This window comes from Microtus oregoni, unplaced genomic scaffold, assembly GCF_018167655.1.
Source record: "Microtus oregoni isolate MIOR12 unplaced genomic scaffold, Mior012 000055F_ref0000237, whole genome shotgun sequence".
NCBI classification, from domain to species: Eukaryota; Metazoa; Chordata; class Mammalia; order Rodentia; family Cricetidae; genus Microtus; species Microtus oregoni.
Window position 1 is genome coordinate 1,487,963 of NW_024543831.1, and position 25,888 is coordinate 1,513,850.

Here is a 25,888-nt window from a genome sequence, read left to right on the forward strand (position 1 = left end):
GACTAGGGGAGGAGTTGGTGAGTCACCCCTCCGAAGGACAGGCAGAGGAGAAACTGATTACTGATTCCAGAGCCAGAGTGGGGCCATGGGCTAGAAGCTGGGAGGGAAAGTCAAGAGAACCTCCTCACCACCACCATCACCACCATCACCACCTCAAACACCTGGACCAAAGGGAAGTCGAGATCCGGGCCCCTGAGCAATCTTGGTTAACTGAGGCTAGCCAAGTTGCTTGTGAAATGCCTCACTCCTAAGGAATAGACTCCCTTGCTGCACCTGCCCAGCTCACTGCATCTGCCCAGCTCACCTAACAGAGGGAAGGCCTTGCTCAGGTCAGGTCCTGAGGTCCAGACACTACTGTCTTTAAATTATCCTGTTTTCTAGATGGCCTCCAGGAACAGAGAGAGGGAAGGAACCATCTGAATTGAGCAAGAATGGATAGCCACTCCGTGGGCAGAAAGACCCTGTCAAGTCCTCCAAGCTCACATCTGGGCCTCCTAAGCACTCAGCTCCAAAGGGCTAGACAGGAGGAACCAACAGCTCACCTCCAACCCTTGCCCTTCAACATCCTGGAGGCAGCAGCCCAGGCCTTTCCAGCTGTCTGGGCAGATCAGCTCCTTTGGCCATGTACATCTTCCCCAGGACACACATCCTCGTACCCTCCTGTCAATGATCCACTAAGAAAATTTAGCTGTGCCTTCCTGCCAGTTCCTTTCTGATCATGGGGTCCCGCATCAAGAAAAGACGGAGGCAACATTAGAGGGGAGAGACCAGGGGCACGAAGGCACCCATGGAGTTAGTAAAGCTGGCATGACTCAGCCCTGCCTGGGTGGCCTGGCAGTTAGGGGCATGCGGAGAGCCCAGGACAGTGATTAGAGGGGGCGTTAGTGCAGGCCTGGTCGGCAAGCAGTGGGTTAATTTGGCACAGAATCTGGGAGTGTGGTTTTGGGGGCCAGAGCCAAAGCTCCGTAAATAAAAGGAGAGCAATGAATTTTAGGATTCTCAAAATTGAGAGAGGAAGATAACTCTCAAAAAAAAAAATCCAGAAGGAAAATTAAAACTTCTTAGAAAAATACTGTAAAATCCAGAAATAGATGAACCCTCTCCACTCCAGAGCTTTTTGGCACGCTGTTGGGCATCTTGGACATGGTTGGCACAACCCTTGTGGGACGGAACAGCCCCTGAAGATAGGCACGAAATCTGAAGGGGGCAGGGGCAGGAGCTGGGACCATCTGGGATGGGAGGCTGCAGATTCTGATGACAGGAAACAGAGGCCTGTGGGCCATCTCCCAAAGACCACATCCTAAGCACCTGAGCATGCTAGAGAGTGCTTCTCCCTACGGGGGTCCCAAACCTGAATCATGTCCCCCACCCCAGCAGCACCAGTCCTTCAGGTTGTACTCACTGCCCAAGAAAGGGCTTTGGCACTTCCTAGAAGAACCACGCAGGCTCCAGAATGGCAGGCACCCAGGCAACCAGAAGTAGCACAGAGATCCAGCTAAATGAGACCCCAAACACCAGCCCAGCCCCTGGCAGTACCATCCAAGCTTGTACCTTCCATAGAGAACAAGGCCCCCCATCCCTGGAGGGTTACAGAGACCATGTGGTGTGCAGGATGGTTGTTGAGGGATGTACAGCCCTACAGAAAGCATTTGCTCCTCTTCTGGGCCACAGGCAGTCAGGTATGGGTTACCTTGTCCCTCTCCTTCTGGATGCCGGTCTCCAAGGCCACCAACTTCTCCTGCAGCTGGTCCACTGCCCTTTGTTCTTTCTGCAGCAGTGTTCGCTCTGCCTCCCTCTCCCCCTGCAGCAATGCTCTCTCCATCTCAGCCTAGACACAGACACCAGGACCCTCATCAAGGCAGGGAACTCAGGGCGGGGCGCCCATCCCAGAGCCTGAGGGCCTCCCAGGCAGCTCACCTCTCGGGCTGCCTCCTGCAGCTGCTGCTCCAGCTCCTTTACTCGGACCTTCAGCTGTTCCACGCGCCCCAGCACCTGAGCCCGCTCCTCTTCCACAGCCAGCACCTCTCCCTGGAGCTTCGTGCTAGGAGCATCTTCATGCTGGAGGGGAGGAGAGCCACCCATGGAGGAAGTCTAAAACCTTCCGGGATCAGACGGACTAAGAGGGTGTGGATCACACATTCCTCAAACTACTTGAATGGGGTAAGTAGGCTAAAACAGGAGACTACTTCCCTCCCAGCCAAGGAGCTCAGTTATAGGGAAAAGATTTACCAGAGTGCCGGAGTTGGGTGGGGCCCCAAAGAAAAACAGGTCATAAAGCACATTTATAGCTTGGGAAAGTCATGGTCACCTCCCTTTTCCTCCTAGCTTCCACAGTTCTTCACCTTGATCCTTTTTCACTACCCCTCCTTACTGGGCCCTAGCGTTCCCATCAGCTCCTGGCCCCGCCCCCTCAGCCCCTAACCTCCTGCTGGGTGCTCTCCGTGCTGCTGCACCCATCAATCAGCTCCTGGCCCCGCCCCCTCAGCCCCTAACCTCCTGCTGGGTGCTCTACGTGCTGCTGCACCCATCAATCAGTTCCTGGCCCCGCCCCCTCGGCCCCTAACCTCCTGCTGGGTGCTCTCCGTGCTGCTGCACTCTTCTTTGAGGTTTTCTTCGTCAGAGCGTTCCATGCTCTCCCACAGGCGCTGGGAGGCACCTCCAGACTCCTCACCGCTCCTTCCAGAGACCACTGTGGCTCCTGTCAAGGCTCTTGAGGGCCTCCTCCCTGCCAATGCCAGGGCTGCAGTGGCCTCTCCAATACTGGGCAATTCCCCAGCCTCGGGTCCCCCGTCAGCTCGGCTGTACTCAGCACACAGGTTCAAGATGGTCTCCAGGCGCTGGCGTTCCTAGGGACAACGGGCGGACAGAGCATAAGGAACGGAAGTCTGAGATCTAAGGTGGCCCAAGTCAGGGTGTGCTGAACACCAGGGATTCACCATCATGAGGACAGCCTCAACCTTAAGACCTGTGGGAAAGACAAGTGCGGTGCACATCTTTATCCAGCACTCAGAAGGGCAGAGACCGGCACAGCTCAGAATTTGAGGCCTGGTCTACTTAGTGAGATTCAGGCTAACCAGCCAAAGACTACATAGTGAGACCCTAACTAAAAATAAATAAATAAAAATAAAAAAATGAAAAAAATTCAGCCTGGTATAGTGGCACATGCTTTTAATCCCAGCACTCAGGAGGCAGAGGCAGGTGGGTCTCTGTGAGTTTGAGGTCAGCCTGGTCTACAAGAGCAAGTTTCAGGACAGTCAGGGCTACATAAAGAAACCCTGTCTCAGAAAATAAAATAAAATAATCCTGTGGGGGAGGAGGGAAAGAGGGTCCCTCAAAAGAGGGCCAGAGAATAAGGCCGTATGCCACCTGTCCATGTGGCCGGCCCCTCCCACTGTCCTGTTTACTTCCCTTTTCATTCTACCCGAGGCTTCTTTATAGTCACATAAGGACACATCCAAACACACACGGGAACAGACAGCGGTCAGTAGCCTAAAGACCATCCTGAGACACAGAATCACCCGGTGCTCTGGTGACAGAGGTGCACACACAGGCCCCGGCACAGGGGCACATGGATCACTAGTTCTACATAGGCACACACAGACCCTCCATGTGTGCTGGGAGGTACATCAGGTAAGTACACACAAAGACACCAGCCCCGACATGCACGCACACACACACACAGATAAACATAGTCTGCACACAGCTGGGTGGGCACCTGCAGACAGACAAGGTCGGAAAGCAGACCACGGGCCACAGGACCTGACAGTTCAGACACAGGGAGAAAAGGCAGAGAGGACACTGTCTTCCTCACCTGTCCCGCCTCAGCTCCAAGTCACTCAGGCAGCCAACCCTTTGCTCCTTACTGGCAACTTAAGCTAGCTAGGTGTGAGCAAGTACTCTGTGGCTGTCAGTCTATTCTCTCACTATAAATCCTGACAAATGGTCACCTCTTAGGTGCCTAGGAGGCGAAGGAACAACGGCAGTCATGTTTCTGGTCTCCGTCCTACTCGTCCACTTACGTTTAACACCCCAGCCCTGACTTTCAAGCCCAGACCCTGACAGGGTTTCTGGGGTCTCTGACATCAAATCTCTGTCACCTCCTACATTGTGGCCTCAACTCTCCACCCCACAAGACTCACCTGGCTTCCTTCCTGCAGCTGGCCCAGTTCTGTGGCAAGAAAAAAAAATCCTCCAGGAACCAAGCCTTAGCACCGAGGAGGTTGGGCCAATGCCTCACCCCCGCCCTAGGACCCAGATAAGCAGCCTGGCTAAGGTAGGAGGGGCAGGGTGCGGGCAGGCGGCCTCTGACTTAAAGTGGCAGGTGGGGCAGGTTGGGGCTGGTGGTGAGGTGTGTACCTGTGTGTGGGGTTGGAGTGGGGAGGCTGGGCCCAGCACTGATGTGCCAAGGCTCATGATCCCTCTCAGGATGAAGATCCAGGATAGCCACAGTATAACAGTGATGACATGGGACAAAGACTAGGGGTCCTGCCTCCCACAAGTGTACTGCCCCACACCCTCACCCCAAAAGGACCAGCTTCTTCCCAGATTCTTCAGGCAAATGTCCTCCTCAAACCAATTCCAGAGTACCTGTGTCCCCCAAGATCCTGGGCTTCTGCTCTCAAGAGAAGGAAGGGAGAATCCATGTTCTCACATGTGGGCTCTGAGCACGCTATACCCAGCAGTCAATGCCCCTGGAACTCCCTTTGCTATTTGGGGGAATCCCAGCCCCCTCCCAGCACAGATGCCATCTCTAGGACAGCTGCCTGGAACCACACCCAGACTCAGCAGCACCATTTATGCACGCAGACACATACAATCACACAACCACGGAGGCAGCCAGGGGCTGCCCACCCTGCTTCCTCTTAGTACCATACTCTTAGAGGACCCACCTGGGCCAGAGTGGGTTCACACCCACTCAGAGGCCAAAGAGAAGCAAGAAAGGGGGACAAGGGTGCCCCATAAAGAACAAGCCCCAAGTAAAGCTGCTTAGCCGTGTAAGCCTGATGACCTGGGTTTGAGCCCTGGAACCCATGTAAAGACGGAAAGAAAGAGAGACTCCACAAAACCTGTCCTCTGGCTTCCACACGCTCACCATGCCATAGGCCTCCAGCAGCACACTCATGCACACACAGGCTGGTAATAAATAAATGCTTTAGAATAGGAACCCACCAGTTCTGGTGGCGCAGGCCAGTAGGATTTGCTGAAAGAGGCAGAGGATCTGGAGTTAGTTCAAGGCCAGTCTGAGATGTGTATAGCCAGGCAGTGGTGGCACACACCTTTAATCCCAGCACTCAGGAGACAGAGGCAGGTGGATCTCTGTGAGTTTGAGACCAGCTTGATCTACAGAGCGAGTTCCAGGACAGCCAGGGCTACACAGAGAAACCCTGTCTTGAAAAACAAAACAAAACAAAAGAGGAAATCCCACCACCACCACACACACACACAATCCAGGCATAGTGATGCATGTGTGTAATCTTAGTATGCAGAAGGCAGTAGGGAGATTATGAATTTGACCCAACCTGGACCACATAGCAAGCTTGCAGCCACACTGGGTTTTATAGTGAGACCCTGTCTCACCAAACCAATAAAAAAAAGCGGGGGAGTAGGAAATAAAAATAATTCTGGGGCTGGGATCTAGCTCAGTGGTAAGAGTGCTGTCCTGGTATAACAAAGGTCCTAGGCTGTCTCGCACTATAAAAGGAGAAAGCTAAACAAATGTTCCTCTCTTTTTCTTTTTGCAACAGGGTTTCTCTGTGTAGCCCTGGCTGTCCTGAACTCAAAGAGATCCACCTGAAGAGCAGCTGAAGAAGACACTATCCACTAACCTCTGGCCTACACACAGACACACACCTGTACATGCACACATACATACAAAGAAAAGTTTAAAAAGCCCTAGAGATTTCAAGGCAGGCTCCTCTTCACAGCACCAGGATCATGAGATACTGGTCACTTATCCTGACGGTTTATCCTGCAGAAGCCCAGGCCCTGTACATGGCCTCTCCTACTCTGCCAACTGGCCTACCCACACCCTGGCAGATGCACTGCCTTGGGCAGCGGCAGCTTCCCTGGCATCGGCTCACCAGCCTCTCCATCTCCTGTTCCCGGAGCCGCTCTTGGCGCTGTCGTCGGTGGTACTCCAAAAGATCGTCCTCATTGTCACTGATCTCCGTGATGCTATTTTTCCTCTCCCTTGCAATAGGCACCCGCAAATCCCCACTAGAAAGTTTCCTCTGAGCGCGGGGGCTCTGACGAGGTGAAGCCCCAGTAAGGGAGCCCAGACTATAGGCTGGGCTCAGCCTGCCACTGAAGCTGCCTTTGCGAGGTGCCAGGGACTCCCCAAGTGTAGGTGAGGGACTCCGAGTCCTGCGGCCCCGTGCTCCCAGAGTCAGGGAGAAGTCCTCTGGTGAAGTCCCATGAGCTGCCCAGCGCCTGGGCCGAGGACTCTCAGTCACTTCCCTGCTTAGCTTGGGATCTGGGGTAGTCCTGGCTGGCAGTGGAGACAGAGCCCTTCTGGACAGAGATGGACTCAAGGGGGGCAGTTCTCGCATACTGTCCAGGCCTCGTCGGCCCAGGCGAGGACTCTCAGGAGGCTGGAGGGTACGGGTTGCGGACCCATCTGAAAATGTTCGGCCCACCAGTTGTCGAGAGGGGCTGGTCGTTAACACCCGTTCTGTGCCTGTTCCTGGACTGGGAGGGCGCTCCTGGAGTGTGCTAATCTTATTTCGGGGAGCAGGGACTGGAGACTGGAACTTGGGGCTGCCAGGAATACTTGTGGGTTGGCTGCGGGCACCAGAAGATGGGTATTCACTCAGGCTGATAGCCACCACAGGTAACTGCCCACCCAGTCGGGGGCTCTCGGTGGTTCTGCGGGCCTCAGCCAAGACTGTGGCTGCAGGACTGTCAGTCAGAAGACCCCGGAGCCCAGGACTGGGAGGTCTCTCATGACCCCCTTTTCTGCCCAGCCGAGGACTTTCAGAGGGACGGGTTGCACTTGGACGAGACTGTGGGGGTTGCAGAGCCAAATGGTAGCTAGAGGAACGGACAGGCACCAGTGGAGGCACAGACGGTCCTGGCTCTTGCCCGCTGGGTGAGTGGCTGGCACAGCTTCCGCTGCTGGCTGGTGAGGAAAGAGGAGAGAAGGCTGGAGAGGTGTTCTCATAGCTGGAGCCCACAGACATGGCACCGGGGCTGGTTGGAGGGGACAACAGGTAGCGGCCACCATTAGCCATTGGTGACAGCGGGGATGTGGCCGCGGGCTTCTTGCCGGCAGCTCCAGGCTCCTCTAGCACCAACGAGTCCATGATTTCCTGCAGGTCCTTCTCGATAGAGCTCACCAGGGAACTGTGGCTGGCACAGGCTGGAGGTGCCCGGGTTGCAGGCTGGCCCGTGTGGTTCCCATTCACCAGGCTCTCTGATTCGGCTGAGAGGAAAAGTAAAGAGGCCTCAAGCTCTGTTCTGTTTTTGTTGCTGTTGTTTTTTTTTTTTTTTTGGGCTTTAGGGAGCCACACACATGCACAAGCAAGAAAATACCACCCAACGTCATCCCAGGGCAGTGGGGCCAGAAGAGACGAGTTTTGGCACCAGCCCTCTCTGCCACTGACCTGTTCTGCAACCTTAGCCAAACTCTTGTGCCCCGAGGTCCCCTCCTTTCAAGGAAGATGATAGGCAGGACCTTCCTGGCTCTAACAGTGAATGACTCAGGACAGAGTCAGCAACAATAACAGGTACTTACTTCTAAGCCTAGCTGTTTCCAGCTCACCCCAACAGTACAGTCCTCCTTGCCCTGGTTTCCCCAACTTTCTGTGCCTCTCTTTTAGGAAGAGCAGGTGGGCACACTGCAAAAGAGGTGTGGATCTACTGTGGAGCTGGCCAGAAGTTCCAGGGCTACTCAGTCTAAGAGGCCACCAGAGCCTCTCAATCCAGCAGTCAGAGCCTGGGGTGGGGGCTCCAGGGCTGGATGAGCAGTGACAGCCGTGCCAGTTTATCCAATCCCACACAAGAGAAGGATTTGCTAATGGCTTGTTCCTGGAAGCCTGGCTGAGGAGCCTCGAGGTACAGCCTAGTGTCTCCAATTATTCCATTATTCCATTAAAACCACACCAGCAAGAACCAGCTTTTGCCTGGCTCTAGCCTTTGTCAACCACCTAGGAGATTAGAATCCACAGAAGCAATACCCAAACAGCTAAAGGAGTGACATGACCAGGCTGGGGTGGGGGAACAGTGAGCCCCTAGGGAACTGAAAAACATTGGAGCAGGGAGCGAAGAATAGGATGGGTTTGCAAGATTGACTAAATCAGAGTGGCCACCATGCGTTCCCAGTGACCACTTGTCTGTCGTGAAGTCACCCAACTACGGAGGTCACAAATGATCATCCCATCCATCGAGTGACCCTGACATACTTGCTCGCCTGCCACAGCATCAGCCTTGGCCCTCTAGTCCCACAGCCATCTGAACGCCACTGCAGAGCTTAGGGTGGCACGTACCCTGTTAGCGCCCCATCTGCACCCCACCCCCTAGGCAGCTAGCTGGCTGAGGGGCCTGTGTTGATTCCTAGAACAATCACCAATTCTCCTCCCGGGATCAATAATTCACACACAAGTTGCAGCTGTTCTCTGAGTCATTGGTCGGCATGGCATGGCCCGAGGGCCTCGGGACATGATCACCAGCAGGGGGGACCAAGAAGCTACTAAGGACCATAACACTCCAGTCCCCTTGAATGACACACTCTGGCAACACAAGAGGGCCAGGGTCTCAGACACGGAGTCAACTTCCAAGGCCGTAGGGTTACAGGTAAACAGAACCTTGTAGATCCTCAAGGCACATAACTTCCCAGCTTGATCCAAGCAGCATTGCCTTGGATCTTTTCCAGTGACCCCACGGCCTAGCATTCTCCACTAGCTCATGGCAGGTGGCAGCGAGCCCAGACCACTGGTATTGTCCTGCCCTAACACTTCAAGAGTGGTTGGAATGGGCAAGGACACATGTCTAAGGGGGTGCCACTCACCCAGCCCCGTGTCCTAGCTGGATACTACTTACCAGAGCCAGGGTTGTAGGAGGGCCCTGGGGCCCGGGCCCCTGCTGGAATCATACTCTTCATCCACTTGGCTTCAGCGGGGTGGTTAAAGCGCAGGAAGGTGGACTGGCCCAGACACAACATGCAGCCTGCAGAGACAGCAATCACTTAGCCACCCCAACCACAACACTAGCATGCTTACGGTCAGCTCCCAAGAGCCAACCCTGCCCGTACTCGGTGTCCATACCATGTGTATCTGCCCTGCGATGGAGCCCAGTGATGAGCCGCACAGCAAAAGTCAGAGTAGGAAAGATCACTGACAAGTAAGTTCCCCAAATCAAAGTCCTCCTGCTAGCTCCGCACTAGCTACAAAATCTTCAAGTGATGCCACTCACTGCAAGCTAGTTCTCTCATAAAAACGGGGCACTTGATACTGCCAGATCTCCCAGGGTTAGTAAGATTGTGTATGCAAAAATTCTCCAGAAGTAGAAAAGGTTCTTCGGGAAAAAATGAACCCTTAGGGGCTGGAAAGATGGCTGGTGGGCAAGAGCACTTGCTGTTCTTGAAGAAGGCTGGAGTTTGGCTCCCAGCACCTACGTGGTGGCTCAAAACCACCTGAACTCCGGTTCCAAGGACTGTGATGCCTTCTTTTGATGTCTGAGGGCACAAGGTGTACATCTGGTACCCTTACATACAGGTAAGCAAAACACTACACATACAGTAAATAAATCTAAAAAAGAAAAAAGGAAAGGAAAGGAAGAAAGAAAGAAAGAAAGAACAACCACCACCAATGTGTACCTGTGATCCATCGAATTGCCTGGGGTAAAAGGGTTAGTTGGAGAGGCAGCATCTTCCTGAGTCACACACACACACACACACACACACACACACACACACACACACGATATGGTGACAAACAAAACAACCTAGTGGGACTCAGAACTTACTCTAGTTCCTTCCTGTGATATGGCTTCAAGAGTGCTACAACCCTCTCTGAACACCTAGAGAGCGAGTGCTTCTCTCTTTTGGACAAAGCATCGCCCCCATCCCCCCCCCCCCCCGACTGTTTCTTGGTCTCCCATAGAATCTAGCCAGTTCTACACCACTGGGCTCAGCTTGAGCCAAGCACATTCCCAGGCAAGAGACACAAGCCCAGTCCTGCCCAGGAAGTACGAGTGCATAGAAGGAGGTGGGTATGTGGGAGCCAGAAAATGTAGCCAGGGGCCCAGGAGTGTGCACAGCAGCAGGTGTGCCCGCAGGCGCCTAAGCCTGGCTGGCAGAATTCCTCCTCCTGGCCTTGCCAGGTGTTTCCAGGCTCCTGCAGAAGACGCCTACTGGAAGAAGTCAGAGCCCTAGGGCTCTCCACTACTGAGTCTTCCAATTTGTCCACACTCCCAGCCCCAATCTCCTGGCTACCCAATCCGGTGCTACCTAGTGCCCCATGCTTCATGCCAGTCTGGGCTCTGACTGGCAGGGAAGTCAACATTCCAGGACGTTGAGGCAGTTCAGCTCAGGGAAGGCTGCAAGGGCAAGGGACATCCCAGGCCAAGTGGGTACTTGGACTCGGCTCCCCTACTGAACTCAGAGGCCCGATTCTGAGACCCTGGACACTGAGGGGCTCGAAGTCTAAGAAGCCCACCCACGGCAGAGACCTGTATCGGACAAAGCCACCCACTACTTTGGCACACCCACAGGCCCTCCCAGGCAGACGGCACCAACAGTTCTAAAGGCTGATGGGTGGTTGGGAGAGTAGGGAAAGCCTTCCTTGCCAAGCCACCAATCAGAGGAGCTAATCCCATAGTAATCATAACTGGGATAAATAATAGTCACCGAAGCCATCCACCTAATTACAACTACAGCTGTTTCAGGAAAAGCCAGTTGCCCATCCCCTTTCAGCCGAATATTTAACAGTCTAATTAATGCTGAGTTTTAAGGATCATCATTCAACTCTAGGGTGATGGGGGCAAGGGGCTGCGGCTGATCACACAGTCTAAACTGGGCTGCAGGTGGGGAGGCGAGGTGGAGTCTATCCAAGCAGTGCCAGAACCACCCAAGGAGGCTTTGGGTAGCTAGGGACCCTCTACCTTGGCACCTACGGCCTGGAGTCATTGCCCTGCCCCCCACAGGGGGTGTGGCCATGTTGCTCTGGGCTATAAATAGTGGTGCCAGGCACTGGTGCTGTATTAATAGAGTGGGCAGGAGGGCAGCGGAACAGAGATCAGAGCAGCTCTGGCCCAAATTAACTTACTATTTGTACTCAGGGGCCGCAGGCATTGCTCCAACTCTGGCACCTACTGCCCCGAGAGACCTGGCCAGCCATCTATGTTAGGAAGCCCCCTCTCCGCTCACTCAGACATCTTAAGAATCCCAGGAAACCCTGGCCATCCAATCAGAGTCAAAAGTCCCTGCCTAGAAGGACTCAGAGGCCAGCTGTGTACAGGCAGGTGGAGGAACCGCACATCTGGAGGGAAAACACTGGGCAAAGGAGAGGGTGGATCCTGTTTGTGAGATGCAGAAGGGAAACACCCTACGCCGACTCACACACAGACACTCAGAAACCATACAGGCTTACGGCCATATGGGCAGACATGCTGCACACTCAGAGAGACAGTCACTGCCCGGCTGGCCACACAAATAGAATAGACTGGCCAAATGGACGGTGGGTGATGAGCCCGGGACTCTTCCCATCAGAGACTCCTTTTAGTCATAGCATAAGCTCCCTCAACCTAAACAGGACCCCCTCAACAGGCTCCGGAGGCGGGTCCCAAGGAGCAGACTGCTCAGTGGTGGGGAAGATGGGGTCTGCACAGTCAGTCACTCAATAACTCAGACCCCCACACACACTCAAAGACGTTCTGGGCACAAACGCCATCAGATTCACAGCCTCAGGCTCCCAACGAGGGGCAAGGACCCCATTCTCCTCATTGCGCCCACCCTTCCCAGGACGCCCCTCCCAACCGGAGCGTCTACGCCCGGTTGCCTGGAGCAGTGGCTGACCAGGGTGAGTACTCACCGCTCAACCTGGACCTCCAGACCGTTCGTTCCTACTAGCCGGAGCCCCGCAGGTCGCCCGCCTGCCCTGGGCCTTTGAGGGGGCGGGCCGACCTCCCGCGCCGCCGGCTCCAGGCGCGGTGCAAGCAGCCAGGCAGCGAGCAGCCGCCAATGCCCGGGGAGGGGCGGGCCGGCCACCAGTGGCGGGGGAAGGGAGCCAGAGAGGGAGGGACAAAGGCGAGGAGGAGGAGGGGAAGAGGAAATGATGGAAAAGAGTGTGGAGCAGGATGGAGAGGGCGGGGTGGGAGGGAGGATGCCACCAGGCGGCGGGCTGGAGAATCCGCGCTTGGGGCTGGAGAGATAGTGGAACAGGCAGGAGAGGCTCCCAGGGAGATGACGCTGAAAGTTAAGGTGAGAGGTACAGGAGGCCGGAAGATGGAGAGCCAGAGGTCGGAGTGCTACCAGGCTCTGTCTCACCTAGAGCTCTCTAGAGTAGGAAGTCTATGGCTGAAGCCCATGGGGGGGGGGGGGGGCGGCAGTGTCACCTTGGGGGCAATCACAACTTCTGGCCTAGTGGCCTTGAATTCTTTATCCACTGAAGAGGAGGGTGGCCTCAGCGACAGCAGAGGACATTCTATGACTCCATATATGAGGGAGAGAAGAATAAGACTCCCCATGGGGGTTCAGCTAAGGTCACTAGGTTTAGCTATGACCCTCAGTCCAACACCGTGAGACAATGTCACCCTGGATTGAGTGCTCAGGCCAAGGCAATGTTCTGTGCAATGCAAGCAACACTGATTTCGGCTCCTGTCACCACCCTACTGGCCTTTTCTTCTGGTCCCCACCCACCAGTGCTCACCCTCACTGACCCAGGCTGCATCAAGCGCTTCTCCTCCAGAGCCAGCCCACCGGCCAGCCCTTCCTTTTTCTTAGCCACAACCTCCAGGTGGGGTACTGCAGCAAAGAGCTGTGCACCTCCTCTCTGGCTGAGAGGTAATCCCAGCACTCAGAGGGCCGAGACAGCGGATCTCTGTGAGTTCTAGGCCAGCCTGGTCTACAGAGTTAGTTCCAGGACAGCCAGGACTACACAAAGAAACCTTGTTTCAAAAATGGGAGGAGGGGGACCTTTCTGGGGCTGGAGAAAACCGCTCCATGTTTAGGAACACTGGGTGTTCTCATAGAAGATCTGGGTTCAATTCCCAGCACCGACATGGCACTTTAGAGCTGTCTGTAACTCTGGTTCCTGGGGATTCACCTCCTTCTTCTGGGCATTTCCATGGGCATCAGGCACACATGTGGTATACAGACATACATTTAGGCAAAACACCCGTACACATAAAATATTTCTTAAAGGCTCTTGCTGTCTGGAGCCCCTAAGGTCAAGTAAACAAATGTTATAAACCGGGATGGTATAGACCACGTAGCTGGGGCCCCAGGGAGTTGCTTTTAACCTAGGTACCTGGTCCTGGACACCAAACCCTCACAGGACAACCTGTGCACACTCTCAGACACGCTGTGTTTTCAGCAGCCCAGGGAGCTTCAACTGTCATCTCCAATACACACCAACACTGCCCAGTCACACTGATCCCCCCCCAAGCCGAGCGCACACTGAGCCAAACAAACATCCACATTATACACGCTCTATCACACACACACAGTTATTGTCACACACTCTCATGCCCCCAGCCCCCAGCCCCCTCTTAGTTCTAGACTTATTTGAGCCCCAGCTGGCCTTTCACATCAGCCCCTGGAGGGACTCTGAAATAAAAAGTCAGTTTCCTTAGAGAAATGAGGGAATTGTTCCTTCTTGGCGAGTAGGTCACCGCCTCGCCCACTCACTGACATACTACACATGCCCGCGTGCAAACACACACAGACACACTCACATGTTCACAGGAAACTTATTTCCCTTCCGAAGGGGGCAAAAAAAAAAGGAAGAGCCATATAGGGTCAAATGTAAAATGAAGGGAGGCGTTAAAAAAAGAGAGACTCCCCAGGAAGAGTGAGTCACTGGTCTGGAAACTGTGATGGCCAGCTGGACAGACCCAGGCAGACAGGGAGATGCTGCCAGAGAGAGACAGTGCAAGAGGCAGACACAAGGAAGCTGGAAGCTCCCAGTGTTCACCCCTGCTCTCCTTCCCTTGAGTTTTACTAGTAAAGATTGTTATCAGCCCTAACAGAGAAAGCTTGGAGGCTCCCTGCCCAGTTCACAGAAGGAATAACCTAACTGGAGGGGAGGGGAGAGCCTGATGCCCTGGATCACAGGAAGACAGCTGGCACCCCAGGAATCCTGGCTATCTTGGAGCCCCTTCCCACCAATGGGAGGTGGTTTCAGAAGTGAAGGACATTTAAGACAGTGGCAGCTCATGGTAGGAGTTGATGGGGGGACCCACTGTCTAGACAGCCCAGGCCCTGAGCTGTGTGGCTCTCTGGAGTCTCTCTTCCTTAGTCCCCTCCCAAATCTTTCATGTGGTTTGGTGCTGTGGTCCTAGGGTGGAGCAGCCTAGACCCAGGAATGAGATGCCTCTGCTTCATTTCCGTGCTCCCTCTCCCAGCTCCACCCCTTGCTCTGTAGAGAAGAGGGCACCATGGAATGTGCCAGGATGCCCGGGCACAGGGGTGGCTCCCTCACATGTTCACTTCTCTAGGCTAAAGGTTGGCATCTGTTTTCTGGCCTCCTCCCCCTCCCCTGGTCCAAGCACACGCCTGACTAGAAGATCCCATCACTGCCATCTCTGCTTGCCATGAAGCGTAGCATTCCAGGTTGCCTATGGCTGGGCATAGTGCCCAGACTGATGCTTCTTCTAAGGCGTGGTTCAACCAAAGAAAACTTCCTGTTATTCCCAAGATATCCTTTTACCTCTGGTCCAACCAAAGAAAGCTTCTTGTTATTCCCAAGATATCCTTTTACCTCTCAGAGAGGATCCCCTGTATAAGGCCAGAGCAGACAATATGCGAGGACAAGAGAGAGAGAGAGAGAGAGAGAGAGAGAGAACATGCAGAACCTAGAGAGAGAACATGCAGAACCTAGGGCCTCATGCTGCTAGATAAGTGTTCTGCCACTGAGCTACACTCCCAGCCCTATGGGATCCTCTGGCACACATGCCATGCCACGGAGTTCTCATGTACAACACAGAAAACACACATAGACATTTTGATGCCATCAGTTCTAAGTTCGCCCACCACCCATTTGACTACACTGGTCTGTAAACACAAGGAAAGACACAAATAAACACCAAAATACACAAGCCCCGGAGACACAAACATATCCGGAGATACATAAACAAAGTCCAGTTACATAGACACACAGAGATAGCACATGCACCCCCGCACCACCCAGTATCCAAGGAAACGCACTCCCAAGAATGTCCGGACTGGGGCCAGGCAGGGCTGGGCTTGGTGCCTTGCTCCAGAGATGAGACAAGGAAACCCTCAGCTCCTGGAAGCCAAGGGGGGGTGGGGGTGAAGAAGAACACCCATTCCTTTGTGCCTCTGCCTACCCTGCCAGGCTTCAGAAACAGGCGAGCCCAGACAAGAAGGCTGGTTTGGGGGGTGGCAAAGGGAGTTTAGGGTCAGAAGAGAGTAGGAGGGTACATACTTGGCAAGATGGGCTTCTGGCCTCGGGAAAGCGGGGTCACTAGGGCCACAGGAAATGTTTAAGAATCCCGTTGTGGCCTCAGACCCTCGCTCTTCTTGAGAGCTAAATGGTGCCCTAGGAAGATGAAACACAGCATCGATGCTTCCAGATCAGTCACTATCCACGGGGCAAGAACGCTTTTACTCTGCGGAAACGATGGCATTGGGGCTGGAAGGTCATAGAATTCGCCCCGTCCCTTCCTTTGCTGCTCTGTGTCTCACTTACATATCCCTGAACCCTGGAGCAGATGCTCTCCCTGATCCTCAACAGGACAGCCAGGGACCAGACAGCATCACACCCAAAGCCCCAGCTTGGGAGGACTCCTCCCACTCAGAGTCAGAGACCCCAAGTCTCAGGAGAAGGCCGGCATGCCCTCAGGCGCTGTGGGACCTGCATCCCTGAAACACGTTATCCATGATCAGCCGTACGCTGGGAGCAGAAGGGGTAAGTGGAACATGGTTAATTCCTATGGTAGCGGTGAAGGAAGTGGCACTTAAGACTCCCACAAAGCTTGGGAGACAGAGGACTGAGTGGGATTTTTCCTGCAAAGGGGCTTCCAGCCAATGAGCTTCTGCTTAGAGTCAGGATCAGCCCAAAGCTTCCATCTTTAAATAAATAAATCTGACTCGCAGAGATCCTCCTGCTTCTGCCTCTGGAGTGCTGGGATTAAAGGTGTGTGCCATCACACCTGGCCAGATCTTTTTTCAATCCCTTAATTAAAAGACTCACAAATGGCTGGGCGTGGTGGCTTACACCTTTATGCACACAGGAGGTAGAGGCAGGCGGATCTCTGTGAGTTTGAGGCCAGGCTGGTCTACAAAGTGAGTTCTAGGACAGTCAGGGTTACACAGAGAAACCATGTCCTGAAAAACCGAAAAAAAAAAGAAAGAAAGAAAAAGAAAAAAAAGAAAGGCTCACAAATGAACTAATGGTGCTTAGTTTCCAAAGTGAATATATCTGGCCTATTCAAAGTACCACCTACCCAGTCCTTACCTGCCTGGTAACCATGGTAATTAGGGGACTTTACACACCAGGGCCTCCCTTCCCAACCGAGCAGCCTGGAGCCTTAGGAAACAAAAGAATAGCCACATCCATAACCCCAAGCTACCATGTAGCAGGAAGAGGCACGTCCTCAGATTGTTCCAATCCTCAGATTGTTCCATCAGATTCTGCCCTTGCCCCATCCCCTCAGGAGAGTTCATCCTCTAAAGCAGAAAAGAACTCTCTCTGGACATCACAGAACACCTCTGAGCCTTCCTCACTATTGTTCTACCCGTTCTCCCCCTACAGCCACAAAAAGCCACATTACATGCAGAAATGAAAACCTCTTCTCTCCATGTGGTGTGTGAAGAGCGAGAGGAGAGAGAGAGAGAGAGAGAGAGAGAGAGAGAGAGAGAGAGAGATCTAGCAAAGTCTGGAAGCTGGGGTGGGTGGGGAAAGGGTGATTTTAAAGATGTTCCAACAGGGCTGGAGAGATGGCTCAGAGGTTAAGAGCATTGCCTGCTCTTCCAAAGGTCCTGAGTTCAATTCCCAGCAATCACATAGTGGCTCACAACCATCTGGCATACAGACAGAATATTGTATACATAATAAATAAATATTTAAAAAAAATAAAGATGTTCCAACATTGACACTGACCCTGCGTACACCAGTCATCAGCTGACAAGGGGACCATGGCGGCAGCAGACACCCCCCCCAGTACAGCCAGCCATCCAGCTGACAAGGGGACCAGGGCAGCAGGCTCCCCCGTAATCTAACCTGCTTATTGGTGTGGAGATACCAAACCTTACCCTGGGTGAGCCGGGTAGGCTGCCGAACAGGGAGCCCATCAATTGTGCAGGCATTGCCACAGGGGTACAGGGTGAGAGTGCCCCTCAGATTCTCGATGTAGCAGTGTTCTGGAGCCAGGCCTGGACCCTGGAGTGAGATATCCCTGGCTGCCGAACCAATAACTGTCCTCCCTGGAGACAGAGGCAAACTGAGTCAGAACGGTCATCCAGACTAAGAAGTCAAGCAGAGGGTAAGGGGGCCACTGTGCAAATATTTCTCTAGCTCCTACTTATGTCGAGACTCTGCCCTGTTCTGGCCACCCCTCGCTGGAGCCAGCAAGTGGTAGAAACTCCTCCCAAGCAGCGAAAACTCTGTCTGGGTAGAATGATCCAGAGAGGCCACAGAACCCAGACATCCCGGCAGCAGAGAGGGAACCTTCTCTGTTTCCCCGAATGTCTCACTGGCTTCCTCCTTTTCCTCCACCCCCCCGACTCCTGTCTTCTTAGAAATTGCCCTTCTCTCTCAAGTCCTTCTGTTACCAGGGACCTCCCCCCTCCCTTCCTCTCTCCAGTCCTTTCTCTAGCCAGCCAGTGCAGCCTCTCCCCTCCATCCGTCCCTGGTAGAGCCCTTGAGACTGGCATTTGGAGAATGTGGAGAATCCAGTATCACCCAGGCAACAGGTGCAGCCAGGAAGGGAGAAAGGCAGGCAAAAGCCATGCCAGGGTCTCCTCTGAGGGTATGTGTCCTTGGTTCCCATCTTTTCATGTTCCACACAGCCCTCTCCTATGCCAGGCATCATCCTGGAGCAAGGGGTGGCGGGCGGCTCACTTCTCGATTCCCATAGATTACTAAAACCAACACGCTTCCTTCTTTCTCCCTCCACTCTTCCTTGATTCTAAGCTGATCTTTAATCCCAGCCATGGAGTCAGTTTATCTGCCAAAGAAGGCAGTCAAGGAGGCAGAGGAGGCAAACATGGCTTGCACAAGGCAGAAGGGACCCCACACTACAGCCTCCGGGGCAGGAGTGCACTGGGTGATGGAGAGGGCAGGTGCCATGCTCACCTTCCTCCAGCGGCAGGAGCGTGATAGCGGTGCTGAGCCTCCCGCTGCCCAGGCTCACCAGATGCGGTTTGTCCGTCTGCACTTTCAGTCCTTTACCTGTCTCAATCAGGTCCAGTGGACCTTTCTGCAAGCAAATGGATGGAAAGTTAGGTTTAAAGACTCCAGGCCGGGACCTGAGATCCCTACTCCCAGTCTCCAAAAGGCTCTGAGGTTGCTGAAAGTCTTAGCACAAAGGTCTTATACAGAGTATTACGGCACCAAATTCTACTTACATTGGAATCTGGACCACTAGCTCTCCCCGCTGGATTTATCTCAAGCCTATGCTCAGCTGCCCCTTTATTAAAATAGAAACAAGGAGGGACCACGGTATCTAGTGGGAAGGGGTGCAGTCGAGGAGGACCCGCAGGCTGTGCGCGGCTACCCATATGGCTGTGGCTTGCTCCTGCTAAATTGAACTACAGGGGAGGATGGAGGCACAAATCAGTTAAGTGATCCTGCCAGAGGGAGTCTGTAAACCCCTTTCAGACTTTCACAGAGGAGGTTCACGTTGAACCAATTAACCTGACTCAGATGAGCTGGCTTGCAACTAGGGACAAATGGACGAACGGACAGACAACAGGCAAAATCCTTCTGCTCTCATCTGTGGACTTGGGCATGGGTGAAGGAGATGAACCCAGGACTGGAGAAATGATTCCGTGGGTTAAGAGTGTATTCTGCTCTTGCAGAGGACCCAAGTTCAATTCCCAGCATCGACATCAGAGGGCTCACAAGTCCCTATAATTCCAGGCCCAGAGTTATTTGTGTCCCCTGACCTCCTTGGGTACCTGCGCTTCATACACACATACCCACCACACACATAAACCTAATTTAAAATAAAAATAAAATTTAAAAAAGAAAAGCTCTAGGACTGGAGAGATGGCTCAGCGGTTAAGAGCACTGCCTGCTCTTCCAAAGGTCCTGAGTTCAATTCCCAGCAACTACATGGTGGCTCACAACCATCTGTAATGAGGTCTGGTGCCCTCTTCTGGCCTGTAGACAGAATACTGAGAATACTGTATATAATAAATAAATCTTTAAAAAAAAAAAAAAAAAGAAAAGCTCTAGCCAGGCGATCGGTGGCGCGCGCCTTTAATCCCAGCACTCGGGAGGCAGAGGCAGGAGGATCTCTGTGAGTTCGAGACCAGCGTGGTCTACAGAGCTAGTTCCAGGACAGGCTCCAAAGCCACAGAGAAACCCTGTCTTGAAAAACCAAAAAAAAAAAAAAGCTCTGAACCCATTCTCACTACTCACTAGCAGCCCTCTTACCTTACAGTCCCAGGTCCACTTACCTGTACCACAGCCTGGGGCTTGCACGCAGGGCCTCGCTGGCTCCTGTTTAGAGTATCCATGGTCCCGGGGTTGCACAGCTCCTGGGAACACAATAAAAAGCAGGTAAGTGGGAAGGTCAGGGAAGAAAAGGGAGAGAAATGGGTTCTGTGACAGGGTTCTCAGAGTAAAGTAAGCACAAGCTGCTGCTATCCCCAGTGCACATACAAGAAAGGTGGGGGAAAACTAAGAGGCTTCGGGGTGGGAGGAACAGAGGCGACACACCTCTGCCTCCATTCAGCTCCCAGCTACAGCATGGGCACTGCGCCGCACCAGACCTGATCCTAGTCACCACAAGCACAAACGGCCCTCGAACTCTAACTCATGTTTCCGTGTTTTCTTGCTCTACACTTCCCAGATCCGGGACTTAGCAGCAGAGGACACCTACCCCACCCCCACTCCCCAGTCATCTGGAGTCTTAAACAGAGCAGGAAGGGCCAACCAAGAGAAGAACGAAGTCCAGGAAGCCCCTCCAAGGACACTGACAGCCAGAGACCAGCCAGGTGGGTACCAGGGCTGAGCTGAGTGCAACCCCTCCCCCAGCCTTTCCTCTTCCTCTTCTCCTTTTGTCTCTTTTCCCAAGGGTCTCAATAGGATGTTTCCTTAAAGGAGACAGATAAGGCAAACCCAGCATTCCTTTTGTGTCTGTGCGTCTCAGCTCCTGCCCCTTTTCTTTCACAGAGAGCTACCTCGCCTAAAATCACCAGCTATAAAATCTCAGTATTGGGAGTGGAAGATGCTGGGGCTCTTCAAGGGCTTGGTGTTAGAGGAACCAGAAGCAGATTCCAGAGCCCAAACTTGAACCCCCTGCCTCTCTATTACCTCTCGATAGATCTGTTGTTACTTTTTTATAAAGTGTTTGAAGACCAAGTAGTAGACTAGGTTGCACCCCGGGAGGTGCAAAGCATTCTGGAAATGGCAACTATTAGAGCTGTGTAACCCGGACATCCAGGCCTTTGGCCACCATTGCCCATTCCTGGTGCCCAGGCTTATGCTTTCGGTATCTGACCTCTGCGTATGAACACACGCTGCCAACTCATCAAGGCTTCCTTCCACTTTCTCTTCCAGCTACCAGACAGGTGCCTTGCAAAGGAAGCAGAGGCGGAGCCTACATTCCAAGGAGCGCCTGCTTCTGGCAGTGGGTCTCTCAAGCCCTCAGCCACGGAGTTACTAAATTTACCCTTCCCACTTCCACCCTTCCTGGCCTGGCCTTCATCATCTCTGTCACCATTTCCACCCAAGTTGGCAGAAAAGAGGCAGGAACAGTGCCTGGGACCCACTCCAGGACTGCCTGGGAAGAGGGAAGACAGAGGTCACTAACACACAAAACCCCACCCTGGCCTGGCTGCTCTGCAGAAGCACTGACTACAGGGGAGTTTCTGAAGACAGAATACTATAGGTCTGTCCATCCGTCTGTCTGTCTGTCTTTCTTTCGAGAGTAAAGACATGTGCCACCACCAGCTATCTCTAGGGCTTTTTGTATGCTTGGCAAACATTCTGCCCAATGGGCTATTAACCCCAGGACCCTGGGATAGTTTTTGTTGTTGCTTGTTAGCTGGGACAGGGTCTCAGTCTGTAGCTGACCTACAGCTTATTATGCAGCCAGGCTGGTCCAGAACTCCTGTTTTTTCCCTCCCAATTGCTGGGTTTACACCAGTCAGGTAAGTCAGCACTCCTGGATTGGGTAAGTCATTAATCGCCTCTCATTGTCAAATCAATCTTCTATAAAACCAGAATAATGATAATAATTAAAGGAAAACTAGCCAGACCAGGGCTTGTCCAGAACAGCACTTGCCTGGGGCTAGGAGTAGAACAGAGATAGATTGAATAGGCACAAGATTTTTGAGGCACTGTGTGCAAAAGAAATGTTCTTTTTGTGTGTGAAGGGGTTGTAACATGTGCACGTGTGTCTAGGAACAAGTGTGCAGAGATCAGAGGAAGACTTCAGGTCTGTGATGACTCTCTGAGTTATTCCCCCAAGTCGGGCTATCTCACTGAATCTGAACTGTGTTGGTGGCCATCAAACACCAGCAATCCTCCTGCCTCCCCGTGCACCCAGCTCTGGAGTTACAGACACTGGTACTGGGAATTTGAGTTTGGGTCTGCATGTCTGAGCAGCAGCCATTTTCACTGGCGAAGCCATCTTCCCAGCCTGCAACAGGATAGTCCTAAAACTTAAGACTCAACGATGGTTGCGTAGCTCTGTAAGTAAACTAAAAATAACTGCACACATCAGTTGGGTTGATTTTGTGCTCCACAGATTATTCCTAGAGAAAAGCAGTGAGAAGAGAGATTGGGAGCTGGAGAAATAGCTCTTCAGCTAAGAGTGCGTGCTGCTTTCCCAAAAGATGAGAGTTCCATTTCCAGCATCCACACACATGGTAGCCCACAACTGTTGGCAATTCCAGTTCCAGGGATCCCATGCCCTCTTCTGACCTCCGTGAGCTCCAGACACATACCTGAGGCACAGACATACATGCAAGCAAAGCAGCATACACATGAGAACACAAATTTAAATTGCTTTAAAAATTAAAGATTATCTGAAGGTCCAGGCAGTATACTAAGTCACACTCCACGAACTGCGGAGCAATCTAAAAACAGCAGCTATGATTAGCTGTGGAAGGCACACAGGTCTGGGCCTCAGTTTCCTCGTCTGTCCCACTGGAGTACCTGTACTATCACCCTGTGAAGCTCTTACTTACACTGAATAAACTCAACTGGAGATAAAGACTACAAAGGAATTAGGTTAGCGAGGGAGTAAGAGCGGCTCAAGGAGAAGTGAGAAGGGAATGAGAGGTTGAAATGAGAGGGAGAGATAAGGAGAGGTGTAGAGGAAGATAAGAAACCACACAGCAATTGGAAAGTGCCAGGCTATGGCTTTAGCACAGAAACCTAACCCACAGCACAGGAAAAAGACACCAGACCAACCTGACCCAGGCTCAGAAGGTGCCTTGACATAGGGATTTCACCACGGCCCAGGAGCCCTTTTCTTTTTTCTTTCTTTTTCTTTTTCTTTTTTTTTTCTAGACAGGGTTTCTCTGTAGCTTTGGTGCCTGTTGTGGAACTAGCTCTTATAGACTAGGCTGGCCTCGAACTCACAAAGATCCGCCTGCCTCTGCCTCCCGAGTGCTGGGATTAAAGGTGTGTGCCACCACCGCCCAGCCCAGAAGCCCTTTTCTATGACCCTAATCCCTTGTCCCTTGGAGAAGCAGTGCTGTCCCCTGACACTCTCCCCTGACTAATTCATTATGGTCCCACAGGAAGACTATCTATATCTAGGGCTGTAATTACCCACTCTGTAGGGCACTTCTTGAAAGCTCAGCTGTGCCCAGGTGCCAAAAAAAAAAAAAGAAAAAAAGAAAAGAAAAGAAAAAGAAAAAAAGAAAAGAAAAGAAAAAAAAAAAGCCCTTGTGGTGTGGTTTCCAATGCTGAGGAGCCGGCCTGGTTTCCTGCATCCACATGCAGATGCCCAAGCGCCTCCTAGCCAGGAAGGCAACAGGGGCCAGGCTGTGTGGCTATTGGGAACTTAGGGAATGAGGCCCTAGAGTACCAGGGCTGGGGACTCTCATTGGTAACCCCGTCCCATCCCCGATGTGCCAACAGCCAACAACACTGACACCTGTATGCAGGCCTTGGCACTTGAATAACGGGAAAGGGAGTCCTGGAGAGAGTCAACCAGCTCGGCCCTGGGCTCCTGAGTCCCAAGATGAAAGGTCCAAAGCCTTGGAGCAAAAGGCCAGGCCCCCTGCCCTCATCTGGGTCCCACAGGGCCAGCCAGTGAAATGCAATGGTCAGTGCATAACTGTCGGCCAAGGCCCTTAAAGGTCATAGTGACTTTCGTTTTCCCTGCTCACGTCCGCCCTCGAAGAAGGGCCATCCGCAGAGGAAGGAATCAGGACAGGAAGGAAACTGAGGCTGGGCAGGCAGATTGCCCAGGAGAGGTGGGGCGAGATTACCCACGGACCAGGCATGTAGAGAAGAAATTAGAAATAAGAAAAATAGGCAGAGGAAAAAAGGGTAAACAAAGAAGCGCAGGGATTTGGAGTGTGAAATCAAGAGCCAGGAGAGGAGGAAAAACCAAAAGCTGGCTAGGAGAAACTGGTGGTACAAGCCTGTAAACCCAGTTCGCACTACTCCGGATGTGACTACAGGAATAGCAGCCATTCAAGGCCAGCCTAGGCCTGGGCTACATGAGACCTTGTCTCAAAAAATAATGGCATTGCTGGGGAAGAGACAGTGAGCTCAGAGGAGACTGTGGTGGAGGCCCAGAGACCCCTCAGAAGCACGCGCATGTGTATGTGTGCGTGTGCGTGTGTGTGTGCTTGATTAAGAATGTGGTCCATAAGTAGAAGAGGTGGCAGAGGAAGAACTAGGCGCTTCAGAGCATCTGGAAGGGGAAAACTGTGAGGCAGGTGGGAAAAGAGGGAGCCCCAAAAGCGGGAGAGACGTGGACAACCCGGGACGGAGATGACAGCTAGGAATAAAGAGTAGATGGGGTGGGTACTGGGGAGAGACGCTGCAAAGGTGCACCGCACACAGAGGCCTGCCCCTCCCCGGGCCACCGGGTGGGACAAGGCTGCAGTGTTGGGCCGCCTGCTGTGGCCGCCCCGCCCGCCCGGACCGGGACAAGCGGCCTTTCTTCAGCAGGGCTGGGAGAAGAAGTCGCTTGTTTGCATGGTAGGGAAAGGGGGCGGCCTCGCAGCTGCAGGAAGGGAGCTGGTGTGTGGAGGGAGGTACGTGTCCGCGGGAGGCTGCGTGTTGAGTGGAGCCGCCTGCTCAGGCAAAACTTTCCCGCGCGTGGAGTGCGTGGTGTGAAGTGTACCGAGTGTGTAGTTAAGTCGAGGCTCATGTAAGGGATTCACGTGTGCACCGATGGTGTGACACTGGGCTGTCGGGGTGTGACGTGTCTTGCGGGTGGACGGAGGTGAGGCATGGGATGCTGTGCGTGGGAGCTGTGCGGATGCTCGAGTTGGTGGCCAGTCTTGTTTGTGTGACCGCTGTGGGGTGAGCCCGAAGTGCGATGAGTCAGTCCCCCGGAGCCTCCGAGACCGCTGAGCTAACGAGCCCAGAATGCAGCCCCACCCGGGCTCCCTGGGTCCCCCGCGGGGCTGCGCGGTGGCCGGCCAAGTCCCCGCTGCGCTGGCTTGAGCAGAAAGCGTCCGCGGCGCTGGGCAACCCCGCGCCCGGCGGCCCCACCCAGCTGCCTGCCCCGCTTCCCCCGTCCCGGGGGAGCCGGATGACGGGGCTCGGCCTCTGTAGGGGAACTCCGCGACGCTTTTGGATCCAGACCGCGGAGGCGGAGCGACAGCATGCGGCTCAGTCATCCCAGGTCGCCCTTGGAGGCTCCTGGGACCCTCAAAGACACGGGGGTCCTGGAAGAGTGCCCAGAGACCCTAGACGTGGAAACCCCAGGATCCCTCCCTGACTCCCACGCCTCAGAGCTGGGCTCCACATCTTTAAGTCCATCCAGGAAGCTGGCCCTGGGACAAGAGTGGAGACGCCCAGGGGATCCCCCTTCCTCTGGCCCTTAGGCTGTGGAGATGGACCAAGTGGGATGCTGTCGGCAAGTACACGCGCGCCTACCCCACCCGAGACTCTGCGAGTGTAGGACACTGGCCGTCGGGGTGCCCACAGGAGAACCGAGATCCCGCAAACTCGGGGGGGGGGGTCCCTCCGCAGGGTACCAGGGCCCCCTCTGGCGGTGGCGTTGGCAATGACTCGGAAGGGCAAAAGCAAGCAGTTCTTGCAGAGCGGCCCACAAAGCCCTTCCGCCGACGCACTCACCTGGCATGGCCCCTCTTTCACCTTTCTACCCAGCTCTCTGGGCCAGAACTGACCTCGTCTGGTCCCGGGGACTTTCCCTTCTGCAGACCCAGCTATCTATATACGGCGAATGGAACCCCAAGGCATAGTGGGGGGGACACGCTTACCTTGTGGGGAGTTAGGAGGGGGGACACCGGTCCCTTTGCCCGTCTGGGCCGCGGCGGCCTCCGGCTGGCTAGGAAGGACACTGTTGCTTTTCCACAGGAGCCAGCTGAGTAGGAGGAGAG

At 53.7% G+C, this 25,888-nt stretch overlaps 1 protein-coding gene across 16 annotated transcripts in view; it reads right to left on the reverse strand.

Moving 5' to 3' along the window:
- The window catches only part of Phldb1 (pleckstrin homology like domain family B member 1), a 49,001-nt gene extending 23,113 nt beyond the window's left edge, over nt 1–25,888 (reverse strand). For 3 of the 16 annotated variants that reach the window (XM_041638449.1, XM_041638447.1, XM_041638446.1), the window contains exons 1-9: nt 25,769–25,887; nt 19,802–19,882; nt 18,474–18,597; nt 17,432–17,602; nt 9,037–9,162; nt 6,081–7,420; nt 2,565–2,846; nt 1,918–2,058; nt 1,691–1,828 (exon numbers count right to left, since the gene is read on the reverse strand). In XM_041638449.1, the coding sequence (XP_041494383.1) occupies nt 1,691–1,828; nt 1,918–2,058; nt 2,565–2,846; nt 6,081–7,420; nt 9,037–9,162; nt 17,432–17,602; nt 18,474–18,597; nt 19,802–19,861 (2,382 nt within the window). In that variant the 5' untranslated portion in view covers nt 19,862–19,882; nt 25,769–25,887. Of the gene's footprint in view, nt 1–1,690; nt 1,829–1,917; nt 2,059–2,564; nt 2,847–6,080; nt 7,421–9,036; nt 9,163–12,026; nt 12,162–17,431; nt 17,603–18,473; nt 18,598–19,801; nt 19,883–25,768 lie in introns of those variants that run through there. The other 13 variants (XM_041638450.1, XM_041638444.1, XM_041638451.1 and 10 more) reach the window with 9 other exon arrangements.